General features: G+C 34.1%; 2 protein-coding genes across 4 annotated transcripts; one reads left to right on the top strand and one right to left on the bottom strand.

Annotated features, from left to right (window-relative positions):
• LOC18602735 (NADH dehydrogenase [ubiquinone] complex I, assembly factor 7 homolog) lies at positions 8-15590 on the bottom strand. 2 transcript variants are annotated; one of them, XM_018120387.1, is made up of 14 exons: positions 15417-15590; positions 15266-15342; positions 14875-14986; positions 14301-14383; positions 13378-13443; positions 12206-12306; positions 11799-11917; positions 10791-10831; positions 10198-10286; positions 3403-3571; positions 3202-3318; positions 1858-1902; positions 1217-1345; positions 8-640 (listed from the first exon to the last, which is right to left on the bottom strand). In XM_018120387.1, exons 1-14 carry the CDS (start codon positions 15475-15477, stop codon positions 506-508), a joined length of 1344 nt encoding a protein of 447 aa, XP_017975876.1. In that variant the 5' UTR covers positions 15478-15590; the 3' UTR covers positions 8-505. The 2 variants fall into 2 exon arrangements, with proteins under 2 accessions (XP_017975876.1, XP_007034380.2); XM_007034318.2 differs by lacking the exons at positions 14301-14383; positions 14875-14986 and having other exon boundaries at positions 15417-15582.
• On the top strand, positions 21407-25839 carry LOC18602734 (protein PHR1-LIKE 3). Of its 2 annotated transcripts, none has more exons than XM_018120394.1 (6): positions 21407-21772; positions 23832-23908; positions 24156-24210; positions 24754-24832; positions 24915-24984; positions 25251-25839. In XM_018120394.1, the coding sequence occupies exons 1-6, from the start codon at positions 21583-21585 to the stop codon at positions 25644-25646; spliced, it is 867 nt and encodes a 288-aa protein (XP_017975883.1). In that variant the 5' UTR covers positions 21407-21582; the 3' UTR covers positions 25647-25839. The 2 variants fall into 2 exon arrangements, with proteins under 2 accessions (XP_017975883.1, XP_017975884.1); XM_018120395.1 differs by having other exon boundaries at positions 21410-21772; positions 25254-25839.

The following is a 27165-nucleotide window of genomic DNA, read 5'->3' as shown; positions in this document are numbered from 1 at the left end:
AGAGTACTTCAAGGCTAATGTTCCAGCTCTCTATTAATTTAAAACTTTCGTCAGTGTACATGAAAGCAAAATTTATAATTCTTTTTTCTATGCAAAAGGTTAGATTATCATTGTTTCTTTATTTCGGTGGTTGAAATAAATGAACAAAAAATAGAAGCTTCTTTGATTCAGATGAGAAAAATTGACACTTTAAGTTTCTTCCAAGTTTCTTCAAGTCTTCAGAACTCCTTATATTATGCATTGGTGCTCAATGAGGCATCTCTTGGGCATGCATAGCAAGCCAGTCCAGTACCCCACCAATAGCCTGCTGCCTGACTGCTTTGCTTCCAATTGTCCAAAAATTTTAATAGCACAACCATAGAGCTAAGAAATGGCAACACTGGGACCAGCACGCTACTCACAACACATCTGATTAAACTCATTACTTCATGAGCCTTGAGGTATTCTAAACCTGTTACTCCCAGAAAGTGAAGCGGCCAGTGTTTTAGAATTTGACGTTGACAATTTATTTAATATTATGTGTCGGAACACTCAGATAAAATTTAGTGTTTTTGAAGTCATCCAGAAGAGGGTTGTATCCATCTTTTGTTCTTGTCTTGGAAGGCAAGCTAAACTCTTCCATGAATGAAGATGTGTCAAGCTACAAAGATAGCAAAGAGGAAACATGTGACTGACAGTAAATTTGTTAAAAAGTAAAACTTTTCTGAAATGCAAGGACTAAGATCCCGGAAATTTTAGAGATGCAACAATTTTAGGGATTTCCCTGGAAATGTTAGAAATGCAAGGACTAAAATCCTCTTCTGGAATAAGAAGAGGTAGATCTAACCAACAACAGTGCTGTTAACAATTTTATTATATGTAGAGTTATTACACTGCGTGTTCATCAAAGTAGTTAGACTAACACATTGCTATTAATAATTTTTTTCTCTGGTGCAAATTGGAATTGTGAGAATGCATTTTTCGCCACCTCTAACGCAGATATCGTGAAGTTTAGGACTACCGAGTCTGACCAACTAGACTTGCTATGTTTGTAACTGTTTCTGCAAAGTGTAGGCTGATCACTAAATGCCTGATTCTGTTTTAGAAATATACCCTTCCATGGTTTTGAAATTTGACAATAAGCCAGCCAGTCAGCCACTATTAATAGTTTTTCTCCTAAATTACTCTCTTTTTTATTAGAAACAGAAATCCGACATCATAACAGAAGTGAACTTACAGTGATAGTGCGCCTCTTCTTCCCCTGAGTGGATGATTTATCTTTTTGCAGTTTCAGCCATCCAGAGCAGTAATGATCAATGCGTTCCAAAAGCCAAAAGTCAGTAGGAAAGAAGATATCAGCCTCACCCTGTGCAAGAAAGAATCAAGCAAATAATCTTGAGTATGTAGATAGGTTTGAAATCTGATAATTAAAGAGAACAAAACTATACTGCAAGATTTATCAACTTGTATTATTGTATTATTTGCATCATGGTGCTACACATTCATAGACTAAAGATGAATGTAAGCTTGGCCTTCATATCTCAGGTCTTCTAGAATTTGTCACTTGGAAAATGGGAAAGGTTGTTGACACTTAATTAAAGTTGAAGGGCTTTACAAAGAATTGATCCACATAATATCAGATTCAGCATCTTAGGAGATATAGTTATTAAATGATTTCCATAGTACATTAATAATAGTGATGAAATCCTCTGTTTTCTGCCTATCTTTCTGGTCACTTTTTCATAGTTGTAGAGCTTTATCCCGTTAGAAAAAACCACCACTATTCGAAGACAGTACTTATTTACTTATGATGTCATTTACATAATCTCATCTAAACAAGAGATTGCCAAAAGTCAAAAGGAAACAAAAATAAAGCACCTTTGCATCCAGATAATTGCTGTAATCTGAGCTGTAGCCATCTTTCTGCAGAACAAAAGGTCAATGAGGTTAGACTTAAAAGCCAAAATGGAGTCAAATGTCAATCTTCAGTGACAAGCTTTTTGTCCGCTTTTCCCTGGAAACTAAAAAATTGACTTTGGTGACCATAAAAATATCTAACTAGGCTTCTAATCATTCTCTCTGTTCAAAATTGGTGACCCTGATATTTGAGCAATCGCGTAATGGATCTCAGGCATGTCTAGACAAAAAAATTTAGCATTAGATGGATTATGGCTGTTTGCCAATTATATTGGCTTTACTGAACAACAACAATTACCAACAGTAAACTTTATATTCTCCTTGACCAAGTTATGCTCTTAGAAATGTTACAGCTTAACTACAATCAGCAGCCGAATAAGCAACGATGAGAGGAAAATTCAAATTTAACAAACTTAGGTCAACTTCTTCCTATTGCAATTTTCTCCATATCAAATCAATTAATCAATGCAGTTTTGAAGAGACATGGAAGTTGTTGAATTTAGAGTTTGTTGTAATTAAAAAATTAGGAACTCCATACAAAACAAATGTCTATTTTTGTTCATTCGCCATGTAAATTAAGTAAACAAATTTAGTTAGCTATAGAAGCATAAAGTCATCTTCATTGATGAAAAGCTCCCTGTCCTAGGACAGCTTTAGGCACAAGGGTATGAAAATCAATCTTAAAATTAAGTTCTGGATACTATGGATTCAAATAATATCTCAATCTTATAGCAGAATATACTCTAGCCACACAACCACCGCTTCTGCCTGTTTTAAGACCTATGGATGTTACTCTTCAAAGTGTCTTTTAGGCAATAGGGTATGCAGGAGGCTATCAGCAATAATCAGCACTCATTAGACACCCTCTGTGGGATGGTGAGATTACCATAGTATCAGATTTTGTCAAGCACTTACAAATCTTCATTTATTTTCTTACCAACCAGGGTATGACACAGTTTCAAATACCTAAGCACAACTTTCAATGATGGAACTCCTGGCCGATAAAAGAGGTTAGCTTGATGTAGATCTTAACACCCCTGTTTTATCTACTATAAACAAAAAGAGGAGGGTTAGTTCTAGACAAGACAAGAATCCTAGTTGAAGGCATATGTATGAGCACAGAGAAATTTTGAAAATTTAAGTGCAACATGGACACATGAAGAGGCAAAAAGTATTTGCAGCAAATTCACATAAACTTATAGTAGAGCAGCAATGTTCATCTTAAATGAGCATTTAGTACTATGGAACAAAGAATAAAGATAATGAGAAAAACATAAGTCAACAGTGTAAATGATAAAAAACTACCTTGGTTGAAACCAGTGGAGCTCTTTCACCGGGTATCTTCACATCAGGTAGGTAACTGAAGTCTGAAGCAATCAATGACATTTTTGGTAATGCTGCATGTAAAACCTCTAGCAGTTTCTGCATATGTCAAAAGGGATATAGTTGCAAAAGAGTAGTTTGAACTTTGAGCAACAGAAATCACTTCTTTTAACGGTTACTTACCATGCAACCAGTTGGAAGCCAACATCTTCGAGGTTTTGGAAACAATTTAGACCATGCTTTTGAAACAGCACTGCTTTGATTGGTATTGCTTTTATCTAGTTCCAGAATTTCAAGACAACATTTAATTAATGGGTCTTGTAAAGGTTTATATAGTTCTGATAGTCCTTCCCTAGAAAAGGAACCAGGGTCAGCAGAGATCATTCAACATAATGAAAAGATATTAATTCTTTGCAATGACCAGCTAGCACAATCACATTATGTAAAAGCTCAAGAAATAATTTTAACTAATTAGTGAACAGTATTTATACATTAATGGTTTATTGGAAATTGAAATGACTAGCTTTGTTAAAAGATATGTTCCTTGACCATAGAACTGAATATAAGTAGGCCAAGAGGAAGTTCTTTGAGGAAAGTAGGATGTTCAACAGAAGAAACTCCAACTTTTGAATTTGGACAATATACATTGATGTGTGAATAAACTGTTGGTGTATTTTCAAAATCAAAACTTATGTCACATAATGAAAAGCTATCTTAGCACAAAAGTTATGTCACATAAAATGACATAGTATGATTATTGGATTGTAGGTAGGTTTTTCATGTGAATGATTATGTTTCTTAGTAAAATGACATGTTATAGAAACACCTCTGAATCCAAAATTTATGAGACAAATTAAAAAAACACCACAACTCAAAAGTTTGAATATGAAAAGTTATCGTTTCAAATTATAGCTCAAATATTATGTTTTATGAAATTAATGGTTATCCTTTCATAAGATGATTACTGTAACAATACCTTTGTCCAAAGGTTGTCTTGCAAAATGTAAAAATGTCTTAGACAAAATAGTGCCATTATGAAAGGGTTGTATCTTTAAAAAAAGAGATACTTGCAAGCTTATATAAAGGATCTGTTGCCAACCATTTTGACACATCAAAACAAAAATAAAATAAAAAAAAATTAAGAGCAAAAAAAGTGTTTTTTTTTTTAAATTAACATAAACACTTAAATTTCCATCAACTACAAAAACGTTCAAATTCCTTATAATCTACTTGTTATAGAAAATAAACTTTAAGACCAAATAACTTTCCAAACCCTCGGGTGTATCTAGTAGTCTACTTTTGTAAAATGCAAGATAAAGTTAAATGTTAGGTTCATTGTATCCCTAAAACTATTTCAATTATTCCCCTTTGCATACCGAGTGATGAAGGCGAAATAAGTCTTAACGATAGCGTCTATTGAAAAACTCGTTTTGAAGTCAATTTTGCCGATTCTTTGAATTCCTTTTAAACCCTATTTGTACGAACAATTTTAAGATATACGTGGTGTTGGAATTCAAAATGGCTTCATTTAAAGAGATGGCTACTAAGATTGTCAAGTTATATCGCTTTGAAGGAGGAAACTTTATTCGATGACAGAAAAAGATGCACTTCCTCCCTACAATTCTCAATGTTGCTTATGTTCTAGATACACCAAAACCAGATGAAGAAGGTGATAAAGAATCTGTAAATCAAACTAGTTTGAGGCAAAAATGGGATAATGATGACTACATATACATGCGACACATTCTTAATAGAATGTCGAATGCATTGTTTGATGCATACCAGAATGAAGCTATTGCAAAACAATTTTCGGACAAATTGGAAGCAAGATACATGATCAAAGATGCAAGTAGCAAAAAATTTCTAGTTAGTCGTTTCAATAACTACAAAGTGATCGATAATCGTTCTGTTATAGAGCAATTACATGAGCTTAAATGCATTCTAAATAACTTTTAGAATATAGTCTTAAAATAGATGAAGCTATTGTGGTATCTTCTATAATTGATAAGGTTCCCCTCTCATGGAGAGATACTAAAAAAACTCTAAAACATAAAATAGAAGAAATGTCTCTCGAGGACTTTAGTAATCATCTTTGAATAGAAGAAAGTTATTGTAAACAAGAAGTCAAAGATTTTAATAAAAAGAATCTTGCGACTTCAAAGGTTCATGTAATGGAACACAAACTATCAAACATGTCGGTCTCACGCAACAAAATAAAACATTTCGTGGGTATGAATGACATAAGCCATAAGATCAAAATGAACAAAATGGGGACTTTTTTTCATTGTAACAAACTTGGACATTTCAAGGCAGAATATAAACTTTTGAATAACAAGACAAAAGGTGTGAACAATAAGTACTTTGTGGCTATGGTTTCCAAGGTCAATCTTCTCTAAGATGATGGAGCATGGTGGATTGACGCTGGTGCAACTAAACATGTATGTAACGATAAGAGTTTCTTCAAGACTTTACAAATAGTTACTGATGGAACCGTGCTATACATGATTAAATTATGTACCATACTGTACAAGAGTTTCCTCCACTACACAAATGAAAAGAAAAGGTACCATGGAACTCATGTTTACTTCTAGAAAAATACTTGTACTAAACGTCTATGTTGTACCAAAAGTTAGAAAGAATCATGTGTCGGGTGGTTTGTTGAATAAATATGGTTTTAAATTAGTATTTAAAGCAAATAAGCTTATACAAAAGGTGAACAATATGTGAGAAATGGATACTTATGTGAAAATATATTCAAGCTTAATATTAATAAAACTGTTACTAGTTCTACTTATTAATACCTCATTTAACGTTTATGATAGTAAAGCAACATTGTCTAATTTAAGGCATAATAAATTAGGTCATGTTTATTATAAAAGAATGCATGATATGACTAAATTAGAATTGATACCTAATATTAATAGAAATAATGATATGTGTAAGATATGCATGGTTACTAAAATCACAAGAAGCTCATTTCCTAAGGTAAAAAGAAACTCCGAATTACTTGCATTAATACATTCCGATGTTTGTGATATGTCTAGTACTCCATCTATTGGTGAAAAGAAATACTTCAAAACATTTATAGATGACTTCTCTAAATATTATTATGTTTACTTATTACATGCTAACGATGAAGTAATGGAGAAATTTAAAATTTATAAAAATGAAATTGAATTGTATTGTGAATTACTTATCAAATGTTTACAAAGTGATAAAGGAGGTGAATATTATGAACCCAAGTATTTAGAGTCCACTGGTATTATTCATGAGATTACTGTTTTATACACACCAAAACAAAATGGTGTAGTGGAATGTAAGAATCGAGTTCTTACGAAAATGGTCAATGTTTTGCATTCTACTTTGGGTTTTAGGAAAAGAATTTTAGGACGAAGCCTAATTAATGGCTTGCCTTACTAGGACGAAGCCTTATCAAATGTTTACAAAATGATAGAGGAGGTGAATATTATGAACCCAAGTGTTTTGAGTCCACTGGTATTATTCATGAGATTACTGCTTTGTACGCACCAAAACAAAATGGTGTAGTGGAACGTAAGAATCGAGTTCTTACGAAAATAGTCAATGTTTTGCATTCTACTTCGGGTTTGGAAAAAGGATTTTAGGACGAAGCCTTATAAATGGCTTGCCCTATACTAAATAGAATCTCAAACAAAAGGAGTAAAACTACTCCTTATAAGCTATGGAAAGAAAGAAAGCCAAAACTTAATTATTTAAAAGATTGAGGATGTCGAGCCATCGTTTCATGTATATTTATAGGATATGTTGAACATAGTAAAGCATATCGTTTCATGGTGATAGAATCCAATGATTCATATTCCAATGACAGTCATAGAATCAAGGGATGATATCTTCGATGAAACAAGGTTCAATTCAATTCCAAAACTCAAAGAACTAGTAATAAAAAGTGAAACTTTTGAAAAATGGTGCGAAAACTATTGAGCTTCAAATAAGTAAACGAATTAGAAAAGCAAAGATGTATGAATCCGATTTTTTCATGTACTTAGTAAACGGTACAAGAGAATAAACATATAAATACTTATCTTACTGTTTTAATGTAGAAGGAGAAGGTGATCCTCAAACTTATAAAGAGGCAATGAAGTCTCAAGATGTTTCATTTTGAAGAGAAGCAATAGAAGATGAGATAGACTCGATAATAGAAAACAAAACTTGAAAGTTGGTAGACCTTCTACCAAGTTCCAAGCCAATAGACTGCAAATGGCTTTTCAAAAAAAAAAAACAAAGAACAAAAGTTGATGAAACCGTAGGTAAGTTTAAAGCAAGGTTAGTGGCAAAGGGCTTTTAACAAAAGGAAGGTATTGATTATTTTGATACATATGCACCGGTAGCAAGAATAGCTACAATTGAAGTGCTTATAGAACTTGCATCTATACATAAAATAGTAATTCACCAAATAGATGTTGAAACTGCATTTCTAAATAATGAATTAGATGAAGAGATGTATATGGAACAACTTGAAGGGTTTGTCTTTCCTGATCAAGAAAGGCAAGTTTGTAAGCTTGTAAAGTCTTTGTATAAATTAAAACAAGCGCTTAAATAATGGCATCAAAAGTTTGATGAAGTTGTGGTAACTAATAGCTACAAGATCAATCAATCTGGCAAATGTGTCTATAGTAAGTTTCATAATGGTAAAAATGTCATCATTTATCTATATATGGATGACATTAATCTTTGGTATTGATTTGGAACAAGTAGAGGACACAAAAAGGTTCTGATCAATCAATTTTGACATGAAAAATATGAACGTAACGGATGTTACTCTTGGTATAAGAATAATGAGAGACAATAATGACCGAATATTGTCTCTATCTCGTTACATTAACAAGATTGTCATGAAATATGGCAAGTCAGATTGTATGCCAATATCTACGCCTTATGATTGTAATCTAAGATTAGTACCCAACAAAGACAAGCCGATAGCACAAAATGAATATGCAAGGGTGATTAGATGTCTAATGTATGCTATAGTATGTACAAGGTCGGATATTGCTTTTGCGGCTGGGATGCTAAGCCGATTTACAAGTAATCCAAATAAAGAACAGTAGTATGCTATTCATAGAGTTCTAAAGTACTTAAAAGAGTACAATGAATTATGGTATTTGTTATTTAAGTTTTCCTTCGATTTTAAAAAAGTATACAGATGCTAATTGGAGCTCAAATAAAACAGATTATACTTCTACAATTGGTTGGGTTTTTACAATTGGTGGGGGTGTTGTTTCGTGGAGTTCTAATAAACGATCTTGTCAAGCAAACTCTACCATGACGATTGAATTTATAACCTTAGCATCTGCCACTCAAGAAGCAAAATGATTGAGAGATTTACTCTATAAAATTTCATTGAGGCCTAAACCAATGGCACCAATCTTGATACATTGTGATAATGAAGCAACAGTATGAAATTAATAAAATCAAGCACATAATGGAAAGAGTCGATATATTGGATTTCAACATAGCATTGTAAGACAGAATTAGTGATGGTATAGTCACAATAAGTTATGTGAGATCTTATAAAAATTTAGCAGATCTGTTTATCAAAGGTCTGAAGAAGAACTTGATAATAAAGACCTCAAAAGGGATAGGTCTCAAGCTTATCAACTAAACCTCCAATGGTTGGAGCTTACCTCGACACTTGTGGCCAACCTACAAGGCTTGGGTACTGACCATTCTATCGCATGTATGATTGCAAGCACTAATTTATATTTTTCATGCCAATGTGTATAATGCTTAATTCTCATAATGTGTAAGGTAAGACTGACCAAAAGTTATTAATAGACTCATAACATGTATATGTTAAAGTATTATAACTACAAGGTACTTCCGATAAAGGATACCTACGTGAATGGAAGTGTAGCCGCTTCTAGGAGCTAAAGGCTTGACTTTAACAGTACTCATGAATAGATGCAAAACATAAAGCTATAAAACTTGTTAGCAAAACTAGATACAAATTGAATGAGAAAGTTCGTGTGTGTTCAGTAGCCTGACTAGTCAAATGAAGAATCGATGGTTCAATGTTTGGTCAATCGCTCAATTTAGACTAAAACCAATCACACTCACTAAGTGAAGGTTCAAATCTGCGGGATATCCTCATTTATGTACAAGATTCCCAAAGTTGTTGGTATTCAAAAATTTTGAAAATGATGGGAGATTGTTGGTACATTTTCAAAATAAAAAATTATAACACATAATAAAAAACTATCTTAGCTCAAAAGTTACGTCACATAAAGTGACAATATGACTATTGGCTTGTAGGTAGGTTTTTCACCCAATTCCATTTAAACCCCATTTGCACCAACATAATCTAGTAGGCAATGTCGAAAGTATTACAAACATGCTAAGAGCGCACTGCACACAAGTTATGAGCTATTAAGCTTATTTGAAGTATTTCACCATCACCTCCAAGATGATTAATTTCTCTGCATTTGCATAAGTTGTAGATTAAAAATTAAGATTGAATGACTATTTCACAATGATGCCTCAATGATCAATTTCAATGGATTCCTCATCATTCTATTTTCTAAACAGAAAATAATCAATAAATTTCAATAGGAACTTGATGACTTATTTCACAACATAATATCACTGTTAAGAGGCTTTATCACATGTTGATTTGTCTAGAGTATGTTGTGGCTTTATATATAGGTTTGGCATCTCTACCTACCGCTAATTGTTAAATTGGATGCTTAACATGGTTTTGAGATGGATAATAAACATGGTATTGGAGTTCAAGTTGTTTGCTGCCCTGTATTTTTTGTCCACATGGTAGCCTGAATGTATTAGTTTATAACTATGGGGCCAAGACGTGAAGGGTAAAAGGTTAAATGGTGCTATGCCACATCAGTTTAGTTTGGGGTTTGCCTCTGTTTCTCTCCTCTCGCTCTTAAAGTCATGCTGTAACATATAATATGTGGAAGCTGTAATTATCTGCAGAGTGCTGAATACCTGTCAAGCTGTTTCTCAACCCATACTTCCATCCATGGGGAAACTTGATTTTCCGAATAGATAAGATCATGCGAAAGATTATCAAGCACCTGTGGAAAAAGCATTAATATAAATATAATTTTGTATGCAGGATGTAAAATGATCCACTAGGACTCTAATAGAAGCTTGTCCAGAAACTATTAAAATTTGTAGGTAAATATCTTTTTCTTTTATTCATGAAAACAGCTTGGTATCAGTGAGCATGACAAGGTTAAGATGTAGGGTCTATTCACATGGCATAGCAGGAATTTGTTACAATCAATTTATAATCAGCTGGTCTAACCATCAGCTCTAAAAGATCATCTTCATAGCAACTAGTCAAAACCTACATTTATAAGTTTATATTGATCACCCTTGGGACAAGTAATATTAAAGAAGTCCCAAATCCCTGTTATTATCATTTTAACTTACTCTTAATACTTGACCTAATCATTTATTATTTACATCAATGCAATAAATGTGCAAACTGAACACTTTTAAATTATCTACCCATTGCTCAAGTAGCAAAAACTAGCCACATGGATGTGGTAGGATAGAGTCAAGCTAAAGCATACCTCAAGCATTATTACCCAACATGGTTGTTGCTCCACATCTCCTGTTACAAATGAAAACTAGTTTAAATTTCTTTATGATTGATAATATAAGACAAGAAACTGCTAAAAAGAGAGGCATACCACTAATGAATCATTTAAGAGAACATGGATGAGATATTATGATACAGATGCCATAAATTTCATTCCCTTCTATGGCTAATGAATCACAGAAACTACAGAATACTGAATTTGTGACAGCTGTTTGGAGAGAGAGAGAGAAAGAGAGCACCAAGGCAGTTGGAACATATGCGAGTATCTCTAATTATTGCTTATTTGAAGCATCTTCTCATTTTTATGAAGTTTTGCTTCACCATGCATGAAGAAGTACACAAATACTACGGGGGCTACCATTAAAACAGAAAAAATAACACATTCATAATGTGTTAAGTATGGACCACAATCATTTGGGTGTTAAAACTTCCCTGTTCATATTAGTTTGTATACAATCCAATTTGAAGCAGTAGAATGGATAAGAAGCAATCCCGTGTCAGAGTTTAGGGTCAGTGATGATGAGTTTCTGGTTAGAAGTAAGAAATAATTGGGTTTGAGATTTTTAAGCTTGCTTTATTTGAACAGATCTCTTATAGAAACCGACTGTATGATGGAAGTTTGCTTCTTTTTATGTAAGTTACAGTAGGTGAGTTGATAGAAGTAATGTAGTTGCTTAAATTTAGTTATCTCTTCGCCAAGCATTGGGTTTCTTAGGCATCTTCTGCCTCTCTGTTTTACCCAGCACACTGTAATTTTAAATGCAGATACATGAAAATCAAACGGATCACCCATTTCTACAAGCTCAGAGTCTTGAAAGGCTAAAAGAAACATTTGAAAATAACATTGTTCAGAGTCCAGAAACCCAACATAAGCAATCACATGAAGATTAAAAGGATCATTCTTGGCATCACATGCATCTATTAAAATTAACAATTATTAAAATGGAACTGAAATAAGGGCAATACTGAAGGTGCCTACCCCATCCACTTCTGTCAGTAGCATCGCGGTGTTCTACTTTAAATTTTGATAGGTGACCATGAACTTCTCCAACAGTCTGTTTTTGTATCTCTGCTAATGCAGGACTAATTTCCACTGAGCTGCAGAAAACAGAGAACTTCACATGATTGAACACAGTGTTAAAATGATGAAAACAACGATAACAAGAAATTCATGGATGCAGGCCATCAGCATGTCCAAAATAAATAGAGACAAAGTAATTATTCAATTAGCACAAAATACATCTTACCGAAAAGGCAAATAAATGGCAACATATACAAAAGCTAACGTGGTTAGCTTTTATTAGAAAAATGCACAAAAAATAAGCAATCAGATGCTAAGAAGTTAGGGTTTGTCATGCTAAATAAAGGTATAGTTAACATGCATACATGTATGTCATACTGTTGTAAACTCTTGGAGGTGCGTTCAACATTATGTAATCCATTATTCCCTTTGCACAAGTTCCAGATCCACCACCAATTTCATATATCTGAGCACACATAACAAGAAGCAGAATCAAGTTTTAAGTTTAATCGATTAAAAAATTAGGTTTATATCCACAAATAAACAATGATCCCCAAAATTTATGGCTGAATCAAAATATCACCATTAGTTACAGAGTTACAAATTGGCAAAAAGATGCATATTTATGTAGATAAACAATTCAAACAGAGTCTACATTTTGTAGGTCTATTTTTGTAGAAGTCATACAAAAACAAGGTGGTTGTCATGTACTCTACAAAAAAGGATACCAGACATGAATGGCTAATCCTTGGAGTACAACAAGATCAAATATAATTAACAATCCAAAATCTTTTCAAACATAGTTTGATTAATGCAATACCAGATAACCACTGATAAGCACAACAGATATAAAGTGACAAAAACTCATCTTTTTGTTTCAGAATGTAGATTATTTCCCTTATAAAACTATGATACTGCACCTTTGCAAGAACTATTTGTTCACCAGTACCATAATCCTAGCTTGCACATGAATACTAAGGGCCTCTTAAGAAATCATAGCTTCTGAGACTCTGCAAATCATCATTGTGCTTAGGAAACACAAGTAGTTTAGGTTCTATAATCTACAAAACACACATAATTAGATAAACAAATTAGGATCTTGAAATATGAATTGGTTTCCACAAGTTTAGCGTCTTCTGGCTACTGTCTCAGTTTCTATTTGCCAAATGAAACTGTGAATGAGGGCAGCTCAATGTTTGTACCCAATCATTAACTCAGGAGGATTCAAAGAGAAATTAGAAGCAAACCAAGAGTCCCAAAGCATACAGTCCAAAATTTATACCAGAAATTTACAAGTTCTACTTTTCAACACAAGCAATCCCTTTATCTATGGTAGTAACATGTATACTATCAAGATCACTATAGAAAGTTATCATAATCCATAATTAAGAAATAGTGCTTTTCCCTAAAAATCATACAACAGTTTTTCTAACAAAAATATTTAAATAGGTCAAATAGATTAAAACAAATGGAAGCTCAAAGAATAAAAACCAACAGCTTGTATGTTTTCCGATATAAAGAGACACAGGAAACTCACTTTTAGTGGAACTGAAAGGTTTGCTGTACGCATTATGGCTTCAGCAATTCCTTGGGCATACCATGGCTACAAGGAAGATAAAGCTCACAACATCAACAAATAAAAAAGAAAAAAAATACACCCACACAGCTCCAGCAGTGAAAAAGGAGTTAGCAGTTTTGCCATAAATGAAGCTTAAATTAATAGTTTAATGGCCATGGAGAAGAATAAGAGATCAACAATACGCAAATGGTTATACACAGTCACACGTCCAACAAACGCCCACCTACACACAGACATGCTTGCATTCATGCATACAGAGAGAAAGAGAGAGTAATCAGAAGTAACCATCATATTGCAGGATGCAGAGAAAATCAAATAAAACATAAATCAATGTTTATTTCCTGGCTCATATTCCTATGGCCACCTTAAATTCGAGAATACATGCAAAGAATTCAATGTCTTAGCTGCAAAACCATCTCATGTCTGATGTTTATTAGTAAGTCAAACTGCCATTTTAATATGAAGGCACATGTAAATTACATAGCCAACGGACTGGTCTTCTTGAAGCCAGGGACTGGAAAGAACATCAGTTTCCTTAATATTTTATTTCAATAAAAATCTAATCCATACATGATTGCATCAATTAGAGAACTTTATTGGCATAAAAGCCATAATAAAAAGATATCATATCTCTTCAAGTATTTTTAATCTCAACAGTCTAAAAGAACACAAGAAAAAGTGAAAAGGGGCATATAAAACCCATAAAAATCATATTCTGCATTAACAGGAAAAGTAGCATGAGCAATGTCCAACCACAATGCATGCTGTAATACTGAGAAGACTAAGCTTCTTTCTTGAAATAAAAATAAAAGAAATAAATGAATAAGTAGGCCTTTGATCCAGTGTCAGTAATGTTTTGGTTGTTACTGCTAGTGGGTTACCTTAAAAAGCTCCACAGGGGTGAACCATGCAATGCCACTCTGCTTATATATTTTATCCAAGTGTTTCATATAAGCTTTCCTTCCTAAAACATGCCAAAAGTTTGGTGCTAGCATTAGCAATATAGCCTACAATAAAAGAGCATCCACAAATAACTTTTTTAAGGACCACATCTACTTCACTTATAACAGTGATCTATTGTAGTTTGTGCATTTCTTTGTAATGGTGGATTATGAAAAAGTGCATATATATAAATATACATATATAAAAGCACAGCACTTGAAACAAAAAAAAAAAGCACAGCATAGATCCTATAAGCATATATTCGGCGGCCTGTGCAAAGTAATGTAACTAAATCAAGCTAATAAGTGATCAGTAATGAAGTCTTAAAAGCTACTTCAATAAATCATATCCTTTGATGAAAACCTTTTTTTTTTTTTTAATCTGTTGGCATCTGGTATCTTAACTATCCCCGTCATTATATTCAAAATTCACCAGCAATCCAATGACAAACAACCAAAAAATTACATCTCAAAGGGCTTACAGGCAACAAAATCCCAAAACTTCCAAAAATACCTTCAAGTTGGTTGAACTTTATGCTCCTCTCGAGCATACCAACGGAACCTGACCTCTGTGAGAAGTACCCATGTTTCGGATCGTACAATGCCCTATGTATGAAATCCCTAACCTATCACAATTTAATCAACAAAATTCAACCCATCAACCAAAGTTTCATAAATTACAATCAACGCAATTCAAATGATCAAGCTTTCGACTGCAAACCAGCACAAAGCAACCAAGTAAAAAGAAAAATCCCATTTAGAGAGTACAATAAACAATGAAATGACAACAAACAAAGTTGAATGCAATTAGCACAATGCAATAATACTAACAAAATATCAAAACAAAGTGAAAGAAAAAGAAAAACCCTGGAATTGAAAGTGGAGAGGAAGTGAAAATAACTTACAAGAATGGGTTTCTCTCCAACAATGTGGGTGGAGAAGAGAGCTTGAAATGGTGGAGTAAAGGGCTCATTTGGGGTAACTTGAGAGAAACAAATAAAGAGTTAGAGAAAATGCAAACCTGTAAATTACACTTGAGAGAGAGAAAGAGAGAACCTTTAAGCTTGTTGAATATGAAAGGAAGAAGCTTTTTGTTTGTGTGCGAACGAGAGAGCATGACTTGAGCCAGGTGGTATTCTTTGTTGAAGAAACTGAAAATTTTAGCTTAGCTTTGCTCTGGGTTTTTGATTGGGGAGTGGGACTCCTTAAACCCTCCGCCCCTTCTCCCTCTTTCTTCTGTTTTTATGATTTTAATAATATGTAGTGGAAGGAGGCTGTGAGAAGATACAGTCGGCCTGTGATGTCACTAATTGGGCCTAAATGCCTGAGGCTATCTTGGATTGGTCTCACTTGTCTATGCAAACAAAAGTGAAACTTGGGTTCCATTGTTAGGTACTTCTTTAAGGGGCATATTCAGAGGAATTTTACTGTACATGTTCCTTAGTAGAGGAAAGTAATAATCACAATAGATATGAAAGTTCAAGATTAGATATTACTTGTCAATGAAGAACAGTACATGTTTCCTTAAATAAGTACTAGTTAGGTTCTGAATTACATTATTGAGTTGGAGTTTCTCAAGCTAACAAATCAAGGAATTTCAAAGAATCATAATGGAGGCAACCTCAACCTTCTACTATGTGAACATCTAATGTTTGTGTGGATGAAGACATCTAGAAGTCTTACTGAAACCATGGCATTTGTCAATTATTATCCATGTATTATATGAGAGAAGAAATAGGGATGGGCTACAAGAAATTAGCTGTACCAACAAAGAAAGGAAAAAGAAAGAATTGGGTTTTTCTAGCAGGACAAACGTCCTTGGTTTATTTGACATTGTTTGAAGAAAAAATGTATGGTACTTGAATACTGCTCAATGATAATGAAATACCAATGGTCTATGAAAGGACCATGCAAGGCCCACAACCCCAATGGGATTTATACCTCAAGGAAATACTTACTATTTAAGAATTAATAATATACTGTTCATATCAAAAGCAAGCAAGCAAGTTGCTTCTATCAAATTGCAGCAACTTGTTTATTTTTGGTACTCTATGTCATTATTGTATGGAACAAAAAGTACAAAACCCTTTCTTTAATTGTGACAAGAAAACATAAAAAGACTTAACATATGCAAAATTCAATCATCAGACATATATTTTCAAGAATTTCATCTATTTAATAAGTATTCTATTCTATTTATTGTATTGTTGAATGGTGTATGTTCAAGAAGGATCATCTAAGTAGTCTGAGTATTATTTATGAAGGAACTAACTAACTAAATAATGATAGGAGATTAAAGAAAGGTGTATGGGGCTTTTAATTATTTACTCTTTGCTTAGTCATAAACAAATCCACACATAGAGCAGATACATATGATTCTATCCAAAAATGTCCATTGGGTGATTAAAATAAGGGTTGGCTTTGTATGCTTAAAGCTTACTTTGTTGCCTGAACTGCCTTTCCTTTCCATCTTCTTTTATTTTATCTTTTTTGATTCTTTCTTAATTTAATACTCATCAAGGGCAGTTGATTTATTAGTTAAGGGTGGATTGATAATCAACTGTGCCATGTGACACATCTGGACTCAATTGTTTTTTGGCTTCAAAATTGGCTACTAATGGCTGTATTCTTGTTGCAGCCAGAAAGATAACTTTGAACTGCAGCATCCCCCACTTCACATGAACAAGTACCCTGGTGTATTCCCTTTGGAAGACTAAGGGAAGGAAAGGATTATATCTGATATTTGGTTTGACAAACAAACATATATATATATTTTAGTGGTGGCCGGCTAGGAGCTGAAAGAATTTCAAACTGTAGTGATGCAAGCACCTGCAACCACTACTAATTCTTACTCTAGAGTCAAGATTAAAGTATTTTTAGAATCATGAGGTACGATAGATATATTCCAGCAAAATTATGAGCTGTAGTGTTGTTCTTTGAGCAGACATCAACATAACTTCATATTGTTTGTTGGGAAAGAAAACATCAGAAAAGGAAAAAAAAAAGATCATGGGTGGCAATGAATGTATTCCTTAAATGCAAGGTCAGTTGCTGAGAGACTATGGGTTTCATAGTCTTCATGTAATTCCTATAATTGACTAAATAATTGTGGTTGGTGGAACCATTTTTGGCTCATATCTGTCTGCCTATGTGATCAAAGTCTACAGTGGATTTGGTTGGGGACTCGGCCAGAAGACTAGAATTGTTCAAGAGTGGTCCTGGCCTCTCCAATAGGTTGACTTCAATTCTTGAGTGCCATAATTTAGAAAGAGTCCCAGACCAATTCCTTTCCATAAAGAACACGAGAGAGAGCAGCCTTCATTTTACTGAAAATCTTAGAATGTGGAGGGGGACCCAAAATCACGTTCACTGGTTTAAATCAACCCACTTAACAATTGCTTAGATAAAAAACTAGGTGACTAAATATGTTCTGCTTCCCCTGCTTTTCTTAATCGATGACAATCAAATCAAAAGTCAAAACCCATGAACAAGGCTACCATCAATAATTGCTCCTATCAATGAGCTAAACATTATTAGGGAGTTAGTTGATGTATGAGAACCTCGTCTTAACCAGCTTGCTTCTAGATAGTGTATACAAATAGGCTATTCTTCATGTGTATAAAATATGTTAATGTTATGGTACTATTTGAATAAGATAAGACCAAGAAACAAGTGAATTATCTTTGGCCAAATTATGTCTACATCCTGTTTTAGTTTAGTTTAATCTCTTTCCAATAGGGTGGTGGAGGGTGGCTTGCCTGCAAACCTAATCATGCCTCAAATGCATTGTTTTTGATACGAATCATATTAAAAAAATCTATTGTATATAATTTATAGAACATATTATATTACCCAAAAAAGCTATGCATGGTTCCAATTTTGTTTAAGTGATTACTTTGTTGACAACTGACTCCTTGTCAAAAATAAACTTTTCGTAAGTCGCCATTGAGGCAATGGTCCATGTTTTTGGTTCCACAGGCAAAGTAAAATACACTTCATCAGAAGGAATTAAAGGTAATAAAAGTTCCATGAAATATCTCTTTCTTGCAAGTTGCAGATTTTCACCAACTTGGGTCGGTTTGGATTGTCATTAGAAAAAGGAAAAAGAAATAAAGACCTTCAGCAACTTGATCTAAATTAAATCTGCAAAGTGATATATCAGACAGAGGACTCTGTGATCATACTCTTCCTAATGTATTTTTTTAAAAAAGGAACAATAAACTGTGAATAATTTTGAAAAATAAGGGCTTAAAGGGAGGGGGGGGGGGGAACTTAGAAGCAAGGCAGGCAATGATAATATTTGATTCTCTCTGTTTGTACTTTGGAGCATTAATTTAGCTCAGGTCTATGTTTTGTCTGGAACATGAAAAGAAACCTAGGCCCCAACTTTGTTTAACATTTCCCGGTAATAAATGCATAAAGCTCTCAGTAAAGATAATATTGTTGTGATGTCATTTCATAGTGCTGACAGCAATTGCAAAGTTGAGAGAGAGAGAGAGAGAGAGAGAGAGAGAGAGGAGGAGGAGGNGAGTGAGAGAGAGAGAGAGAGAGGAGGAGGAGGTGGTCTTGTCAACAACACAAAACAAAGCAACCCCACTGCGGTCACTATTATTGGGAAAACTGCTAGACTTTTTGTCTGAAAGTTGATTGTCAGCATCCCCTCTTCCTCTCCTTTAACTGGAGCTTCTCTTAGCACCGTGCTGTTTACACATTGGTGGGGCCTCAATCTAGCCGCCCTTGGTTTGCTGGCCTCCTATCCCCTTGGACTGGCTTTGTCTTCCCTTCCCTTATCCACCCACCCTCAGGAACCAGGGGGTATGGCTCCGCATGCTCGTTTCTAGAATGGCTATGACACTTGGCTGTGAGAGAAACGATACAAAGAAGGAATGGCAGATAGTGCTAATCTTATGAAATGAATTTTGGAGGGGATTACTGGTGAATATTTTAGATACTATCTGCACAATTCTATTCAATCAAACAACCAATATCTACCCTTGGGTGCAGTATGTGTATGTTTTTCCATCTAACAGGAGTAGGAACTTAGGAACAGGGGAAAACGTTGTTATCCCTGAAAGCAATTTGGGTCATGGATCTTGTTCCTGGTTTACAAATTAATGCAGGTCGGTAAGGTTCTAACCCCGCTAGTCCCCAACTTCCATATTCCTTGGGTTTTATTTGGTTATAAATGTTGGAAACAGGGAGTGATTTTATGAGAGGAAATCATATTTGAATTCAACGGTTTCAATGATTTGCTATTTAGCTGATCAAAAAAAGGTTGAACTGATTGACCACCCCTAACTTCCAAAATAAAAAATTCCAAAAATATGCAGCCATGAAATATGGGAGGGACGACTTTGTTTATATCGACCCTCTGGTGAGCTTGTGGGTTTGTTTTATCCATGACAGTAATACAGCTACAAGCTATGGTAATTGAATCCCACGATAGTTGAGGCATTGAAGGGCCAAAATTTCTAGACTGCTAGCCTAAAAAATTTTTAATAGTAGGCGAAAGACTTGCTCGATCAAGATTCGATTTCGATTTTTGTGTTGTTACTTAAGACTTTGAAGTCTTGTTAACATGCCAAGACAAAGTAAGAATCCTACTCTTTTCGTCTCTAACAGTGTAAAAGCGTACGGGGCCAAGCAACCTGAATTTTGCAAATGAAGAATGGAAGTATTAGCAGTCACCATTCTCGTATTAGCAGAAGATGATGGATTTTGAATATATAAGTATGAATTTTTATTTTTGAGTTAGAGACATAAATTTATGACGAGTGATATCAAAATAAATTTAAATTGAAAGGTATAAGTAAATCATTACTAGTATAAAGATCTTTATCTTCTATAGATAATAAATCACTATGTAATGATTATAAATTTTTTTTTTTTATTAATAAAGAATTAATGTATCGAGAATGTTATACAACGAATTTTACATCAATAAAATATAAGATGAATTTGATTATATAAACATAAGTCATCTTTCACTTATTAGGTATATTTTTAACTTGAAACAGTGCTTGAGACTCAAATGATTAACAGTGACAAATAATAAATTATCCTTAATCACTACCAAAACTCCCGCTAATATCAATGATGATCTAAGTCCAACTATCTTCTTTTTCCTTTTGGAATAGTGAATTAGTAATGTAGCAAGATTTACTGGGGAAAAGGCAAAGGGCACAGAGTGATAGAAAGGAGAGCAAGTGGCTGTCTATGTAAGTTTATTTTATTAAGAAATCTTTTGGCTTCCTTCTATAATTGTTAGATCAGCACATTACTAAATAAAAAAGGTGTTTCAGCGGATGCCGTGCCAAAAGTTGATAAAGAAATTATTATCAAAAAGTGTTGCCACGGCTCAACAAAAGAACCAAAAAAAAAAAATATTAATAAATTAAACATGTGAAAGTAAAAAAAAAAATCAACTGATATTTTAATTAGTGATATTTAGCAAAAAAATTTGTTTAATTTAAAATAAAAATATAATAATTTAATTGAATGTAATGCAAGAATAAGATTTTATTTAAAAATTTTAAAATAATTTAATTTTTTAAAAATATTAACTATTATATATTTTTAATATTTAATTTAACTTCCTGTCAAATATAATATAGTTAAAATTCGAAATTATTTTTAAAATGAGTCGAACGTCAAAATTGTATAAACTCAAGTCTTAACCAAAACTGAGCCCCATAATCATAATTAACATATCTATATAGACCTAAAGCATATCTATCAAATAAATAAAACTTTAGAAAAAGAAAAAACATAAAAATTGGGCCGACTAGACAACACGTGGCCCCCTCTTAATCTTACAATACTTGTATACATACACGCCAAACCTATGCATATAGAGAGAGAAAAAACAAAGAAGATGTATTCTTTTATTATTTTTATGAATAAAAAAATGGTATTATAAGTACAAATAAATTGAATAAAGAGGGGAGAGAGAGAGAGTTGAAAGTGAAAGACAAAGACACAACAACACATCGCTGTCTTAACCTCTGCATGCCTCAAAATTCACTCACTTCGCTTTTATAATTCTCTTACTCTCGTCTCTCTCTTTCTGCGTCCCCTTCTTCTTCTTATTATTCTCTCTCTCCGTCCAACTTCGGGGCTCCGTGCCCCGAACCCGAGAGCAGAGATAGAAAAACCCACTTATTTACTCCCATTGGTTTGCCCTGCATTTTCCTCCACTTTCTCGGGAAAAGTTTCAGAAGAAATGTACCCGGCTATTCGGTCGTTACCGTTGGATGGAAGTGTGGGAGATTATCAGGGGTCGCTTGATGGGACCAACTTGCCTGGTGATGCTTGCTTGGTCCTAACAACGGATCCAAAGCCTCGACTCCGATGGACAGCCGAGCTCCATGAACGTTTCGTTGATGCTGTTACTGAACTTGGTGGCCCTGACAGTAAGTTTTTGTTTCTGGGTTGCCTTTGCTTTGAACTGTGCAAACGTGATTCCCCCCTCCTCCCCCCGCCCTTTAGCAATTGAGTTTATTTTTATTTGATTGAATAATAATGTGTTATGCTAATGTTAATCAAGGTTTCTTTTTTAATAAAATTTTGAGTTAGTTGTAGTTTTAACTCTCTACGAATTTGGTTCTGGAAAAGTGGTTGCTTTTTTTTTTCCTTCTCCCTGTTGTTTTAATTTTCTTTTGGGTTATGTGATTAAATAGTGATAAGATTTGGTCATTGGGTTCTTTGGGACTAATAATTGTATTTGGTTTTTGGGTTGGTTTCTTTGTTTTAGCTCATGCTTTGGAGACTTGGCTTTTTTTTTTTTTTTTTTGCTAATGTGATTGGAAATATTGTGTTTTTAAATTAATTCGTTTTCTTATTTTCGTTGCTTGAAATGTGGTCAATCTGTATTTTGGTAACTCTGGAATTTATGTAGTCATGGATCACAGTCCAAAAATTTTATTTTGTTTTTGGAATTCAGGGTATTTTTGCCCTTTTTTGTTCCTATTTTCGATTGTTGTGCTAATTGGTGTGATGATGTTTGATATAGTTGTTTTATAGGCTGAATTGAAGTGATTAAAGGAGTGGTCTTTGCCTTTTTTTGGATGAAGAAGTTATGTACTTACCATGTTCTTCATGTCAGCTGTGACTTAATTACCAGCCACAATTGTTTTTCAATGTAATCATTGGTATGATTTAAAATCATGTTCTATATTGGTAGTGGTAATATCATTTGAAAATGGATCACGACGTCTTTGAACTTTACCTCATTGCTATTGGCTCTTTCTCTGTAGAAGATATCTGCCAATTCTATATTTCTGACCTCTTGTTTAAGATATTACTAGAAGGAACTCTCTTCTTATACATGTGTACCGAAAATATGTTTGTATAAACACATAGACATTGACAAGCTCATTCATTAAGCTTTGTTTTGTTTGCTTTTTATTCTTCTAGTACTACTTTCTGGTTATCTATTCAAATTTTGTGTGCCCACTATATGCTTCTGGGGTACTTCTCTAGGGATAAAATGCAACCAAAAGGACAAAACATGTTTTGGAGCCATTAAGTTCAATAATTTTGGTCAGCCTACTTTTGTTGGAAGACAAACTAGAGCAACTATGGTCCTTTGTCTTGGTCTGGGAAGAATATTCTTGGTATTAGTATTTTCCTCCTGTAAAAATTATGCCAAAGGATTAAGATTTTAAATAAGAACAAATTACAGGGTTTGTGCATGAAGTTATTTATGCTGGAAACATAGCTTGTAAGAAATAATTGTACAAGCGTCATAGCACAATGTTCTTTTCCTCTTACCTTTTGAAATATGCAATATTTCTTTTTAAATGCAATGCTCAAGTAGACTGTAGGTTAATCTCCTGGACTTGTCTCCCCATGAATTTGTAGCTCATTTATTTTGCTGTCTAAAGTTGGAATCTAAGAATATTGCTGACTAAAGTAATCCATTTGCTTGTAATTGTAACAATGATGCTGGTGGAGAATTGAAATCCTATTGATGGTTAGAGGCCACAAAATGTAGGAAAAGAGTATGACATAGTTGATTCTATGAGTGATTTTGGGACAAGATGGCAACAGGTTTGTCTTAATGCAGTAAAATAAACATCATATAAATAACAAATTAAGAAAACCATGAGTATTTTGTCATGGTGAATTGGCAACCACCTACAGTTTCCAACTTGGTTCTTCAAACAGGCACTGGAAGAGGTTCCAAAGATGCACCTTAGGCCACAAGTGTTTGTCAGTTAAACTTTCTTTCTGGCATCTTTTGTTTGATTGAGGCTTACTGCTCTGCTGAGTCAAAAAGTTTAGCTGGCTTGGTTATGCTCTGAGTTTGAATCTCAGAGTGATTTTACGTGAACCAAACCTGCTGACTGACAATGGCATTATTAGAGTCAATGTTCATGTACCCTTCTGTTATGTCTTGTTGCTCTTGCATTTTGCTATTCTAAAGTTATGAATCTTGATGTAGCTTGTTTTGTCCGATATGCATTTCAGAAGCAACCCCTAAGACTATTTTGAGAACAATGGGAGTCAAAGGCCTTACGCTGTATCACTTGAAATCACACCTTCAGGTTGGTTGTTACTATCATCTCTTCAATGATCATGATTTGAAGTTGTTCCCTACAATGTATTGGTGCTGTCATGTCTTCAGCCCGTCTTTTGTATGTCAAAGATGGAGTTGATTTGCAACATGATCTACCATAATTTGTTATTCTCTGTACCCAATAATTTTTGCATGTGTTTGTGTTGGAAGGAGGGGGTTTTACCAGCTAAGCTAATTGAAATTCGTATAATTTACTCAGTGCTCCTTCTTTGCAGAAATACCGGTTGGGGAAGCAATCATGCAAGGAATCAACTGATAACTCTAAGGATGGTACACATCTTGGTCTCTTTGAATTAGTAATTATTAAAGAGTTTTTGCATTCAATAATGAATATGGTAGCTTCCTCCTTCTGCCTTTTGTTTTGTACCTTTGATGTACTTATGACCAAGTGCCATGACTATTTAACTGTTTTGACTTTGCCAAGAAGAGACCATTGAGGAAAGGTTTCTATCATATTCCTCTGGTTTATTACATCATCATGAAGAGAAGCAACTATGCTCTAGAAGGCATGAGCTTTTGGGGTTTGATAAAATTATCAAATTTTGCTTTTAAAATTTTGCTTTTTGGTCAGTCTTGGCATTTGAACTGTAAGTTTTTCAGACATGAGTTCTTGGGGTTTTGATAAAATTACCAAATTGTGTTTTAGGTCAGTCTTGGCATTTAAGGTCTCTAATTGTTTTCCTTTCTGCCATGTGTATGATGTGGGTCATGGTGGAGGTCCTGAGAATTATCTCTTGTCAACTGCTAGATGCCAGATAATAGCTATCCAAATTCTTAATTGACTGGTAATGAGATGTATCTTTGGTGTTTCAGCTTCTTGTGTCGCAGAAAGTCAGGACACTGGTTCATCTACAACATCAACATCGAGAATGGTGGCGCAAGATTTGAATGAGTATGCTATTTCTTCTCTTGTTGGACAATCTTGTTAGTTTTCTTAGGCTTTGGATGAGTGCTGAATTTCATCTTCCAAACAGTGGTTACCAGGTTACTGAAGCTCTTCGAGTGCAGATGGAAGTGCAACGAAGACTACATGAACAGTTGGAGGTTGGTTTCATTAGTTCTGGCTGTGGCTGATAGATAGTGGCCTGGACTTTTGGTTAGCATTAGCTTTCTTCAGTACTTGTATAGTTAATTATTGACATGTATATGCTAGCTAATGAAGTGATATTGTAGAAAGCCACTTGCTTATTTTGAAAATTTTTGAGGGACCTCAAAAGGGTTTTCCTTCTTGTTGTAGTATATGATTACTCTTTCTGGTGGAAGAAACATTTTCTTGTGTGATTTTTCTGCATACTAATGGTTTCACTTAGCAGGTACAGCGACGTCTTCAACTTCGGATTGAAGCACAAGGCAAATACCTACAGTCAATACTCGAGAAAGCCTGTAAAGCTCTGAATGATCAGGCTGCTGCTTCTGCTGGTCTTGAAGCTGCTAGAGAAGAGCTTTCTGAACTTGCTATCAAGGTTTCCAATGATTGTCAAGAGATGATCCCTCTTGATAACATAAAATTGCCTTCCTTGTCTGAACTTGCTGCAGCTCTAGAGAACAAAACTGCTTCCAGTATGCCGGTTTCTCCGATGGGTGTTGGTTCACAGGCTGCTATTATGAAGAAGAGGCCAAGGCCCTTGTTTGGTAATGCAGACCCTTTGCCCTTGGATGGCAACATAAGGCAAGAAATAGAGTGGGTGATGCCTAATATTAGTTGAGTAGCAGGACATTTCCATCTTAGAAATGGTACCTTCCCTCTTTTTATTTTTTACCCTTTTGTTTTTACTCCATGTCTAGTTATTAATCTAAATGTCTTTTTTCTTTTACCAACTGTACCATCAGCGGTCTGTATATTCTAAAAGCAGATCCTTTTGAATATGGGGTTACCTCTAAAACTTTACATTGCCTTCCCTTGCACAGTATTATGACACAAGATTTCTGCAGTCCACCTTTAAAGTTAGGTAAAATGCCCTCATCCTTAAGTTTTAATTGAAATTACAAACGAATTCATTAATTTTTTAAATAGATATTTCGTCCTATGAATGCAAACATTGTTAACAGAAATTACAAAATAATTAAAATATTATTTTTTATAAATTTAAAAGTTATTATTATATTTAAAAAAAATAAAAAATAAAGAGCGAGGGAGCTGCTTCCCAGCTCCCCAAGAAAGGAGAGTGCTGGCCGATGCTCCCAGAAGTGGGGAGTACCAGGTTGGGCTCCTCAGGGCAGCACTGGAGTTTAGGGATTTTTTTTTTAATTAATAAAATTATATAATAATAATTTTAAAAATTAATCAGAGTAAAATTATTTTTTATTTTACCACGCATTAAACTGACGAAAATATTAACAATTGATTAACATTTGAAATTATCTGTTAAGTGAAAAATATTTTTTTAAAATGAAATATTTATTTTAAAAATTAATAAATATTTGTATAATTTCGATCAAAATTTAAAGATAAAAGTATTTTTCTTAAAGTCAACATAGATTGCATGATCAAGACAAGAATATAGTTGGGTTTACACATAACATATCTCCAAAGACCATCAAAAGACCTACTCCATGGGAGTGCTTCTGATTTTTCTAATTTTAATCAATTGTTTCAATAAGAAATGGACTTTATTTCCAAATCCATTTCAGTTTCCCATTTATATGATGAGATCCATTCGCTATAAATTCTGCAATAGATTGTACTCATAATCATCACTATTATGTTTTTGTTATGCAGTCAGAGTATTCTCAGGTTTTGTCAAGAAATAAACAGGAGTCTAATTGTGGTGGAAAGGTTGGGTGGAGTTCTATGAGTTTCCTAATTAGTAGTAATGGGTGCTCAAAGCAAGGAATTCCGCTGAATTTTACGTTGCTTATTATTTTCCAATAATGCAATGAAGATGTTATTGAAGATTTAGTAAGGTCAGAACCCTGCTCATCAGCCCCCCACTTCTCTTGCTGCAAAACAACCCATGTGAGCTAAAGAAAACGAGCTGCAAGTGCGTACGTGATGAATCAAATCAAACATATAGCCTTTAGAAAATGCACAAGTTCAGCCAAAAAGGGTCCATCTTTTCAATGACAATTTCAGTAAAAAGCTTGAGGATGCTGCTCTGCACATTTTACGAGCAAGTACAAGCAGGGTCGACCAACTTTGTCTTGCATGCTATTCTTTCATTGTTTGTAACTTTGTATCTTTTGAGTTCATTTTTGCAACGTTTTAGACATCTTTTGGTGGGTTTC

The sequence above is a fragment of the Theobroma cacao genome, chromosome 4 (assembly GCF_000208745.1).
Source record: "Theobroma cacao cultivar B97-61/B2 chromosome 4, Criollo_cocoa_genome_V2, whole genome shotgun sequence".
In the NCBI taxonomy this organism is placed as follows: domain Eukaryota; kingdom Viridiplantae; phylum Streptophyta; class Magnoliopsida; order Malvales; family Malvaceae; genus Theobroma; species Theobroma cacao.
The sequence above is the reverse complement of the archived record's forward strand: the minus strand, read 5'-3'. Positions and strand labels throughout refer to the sequence as shown.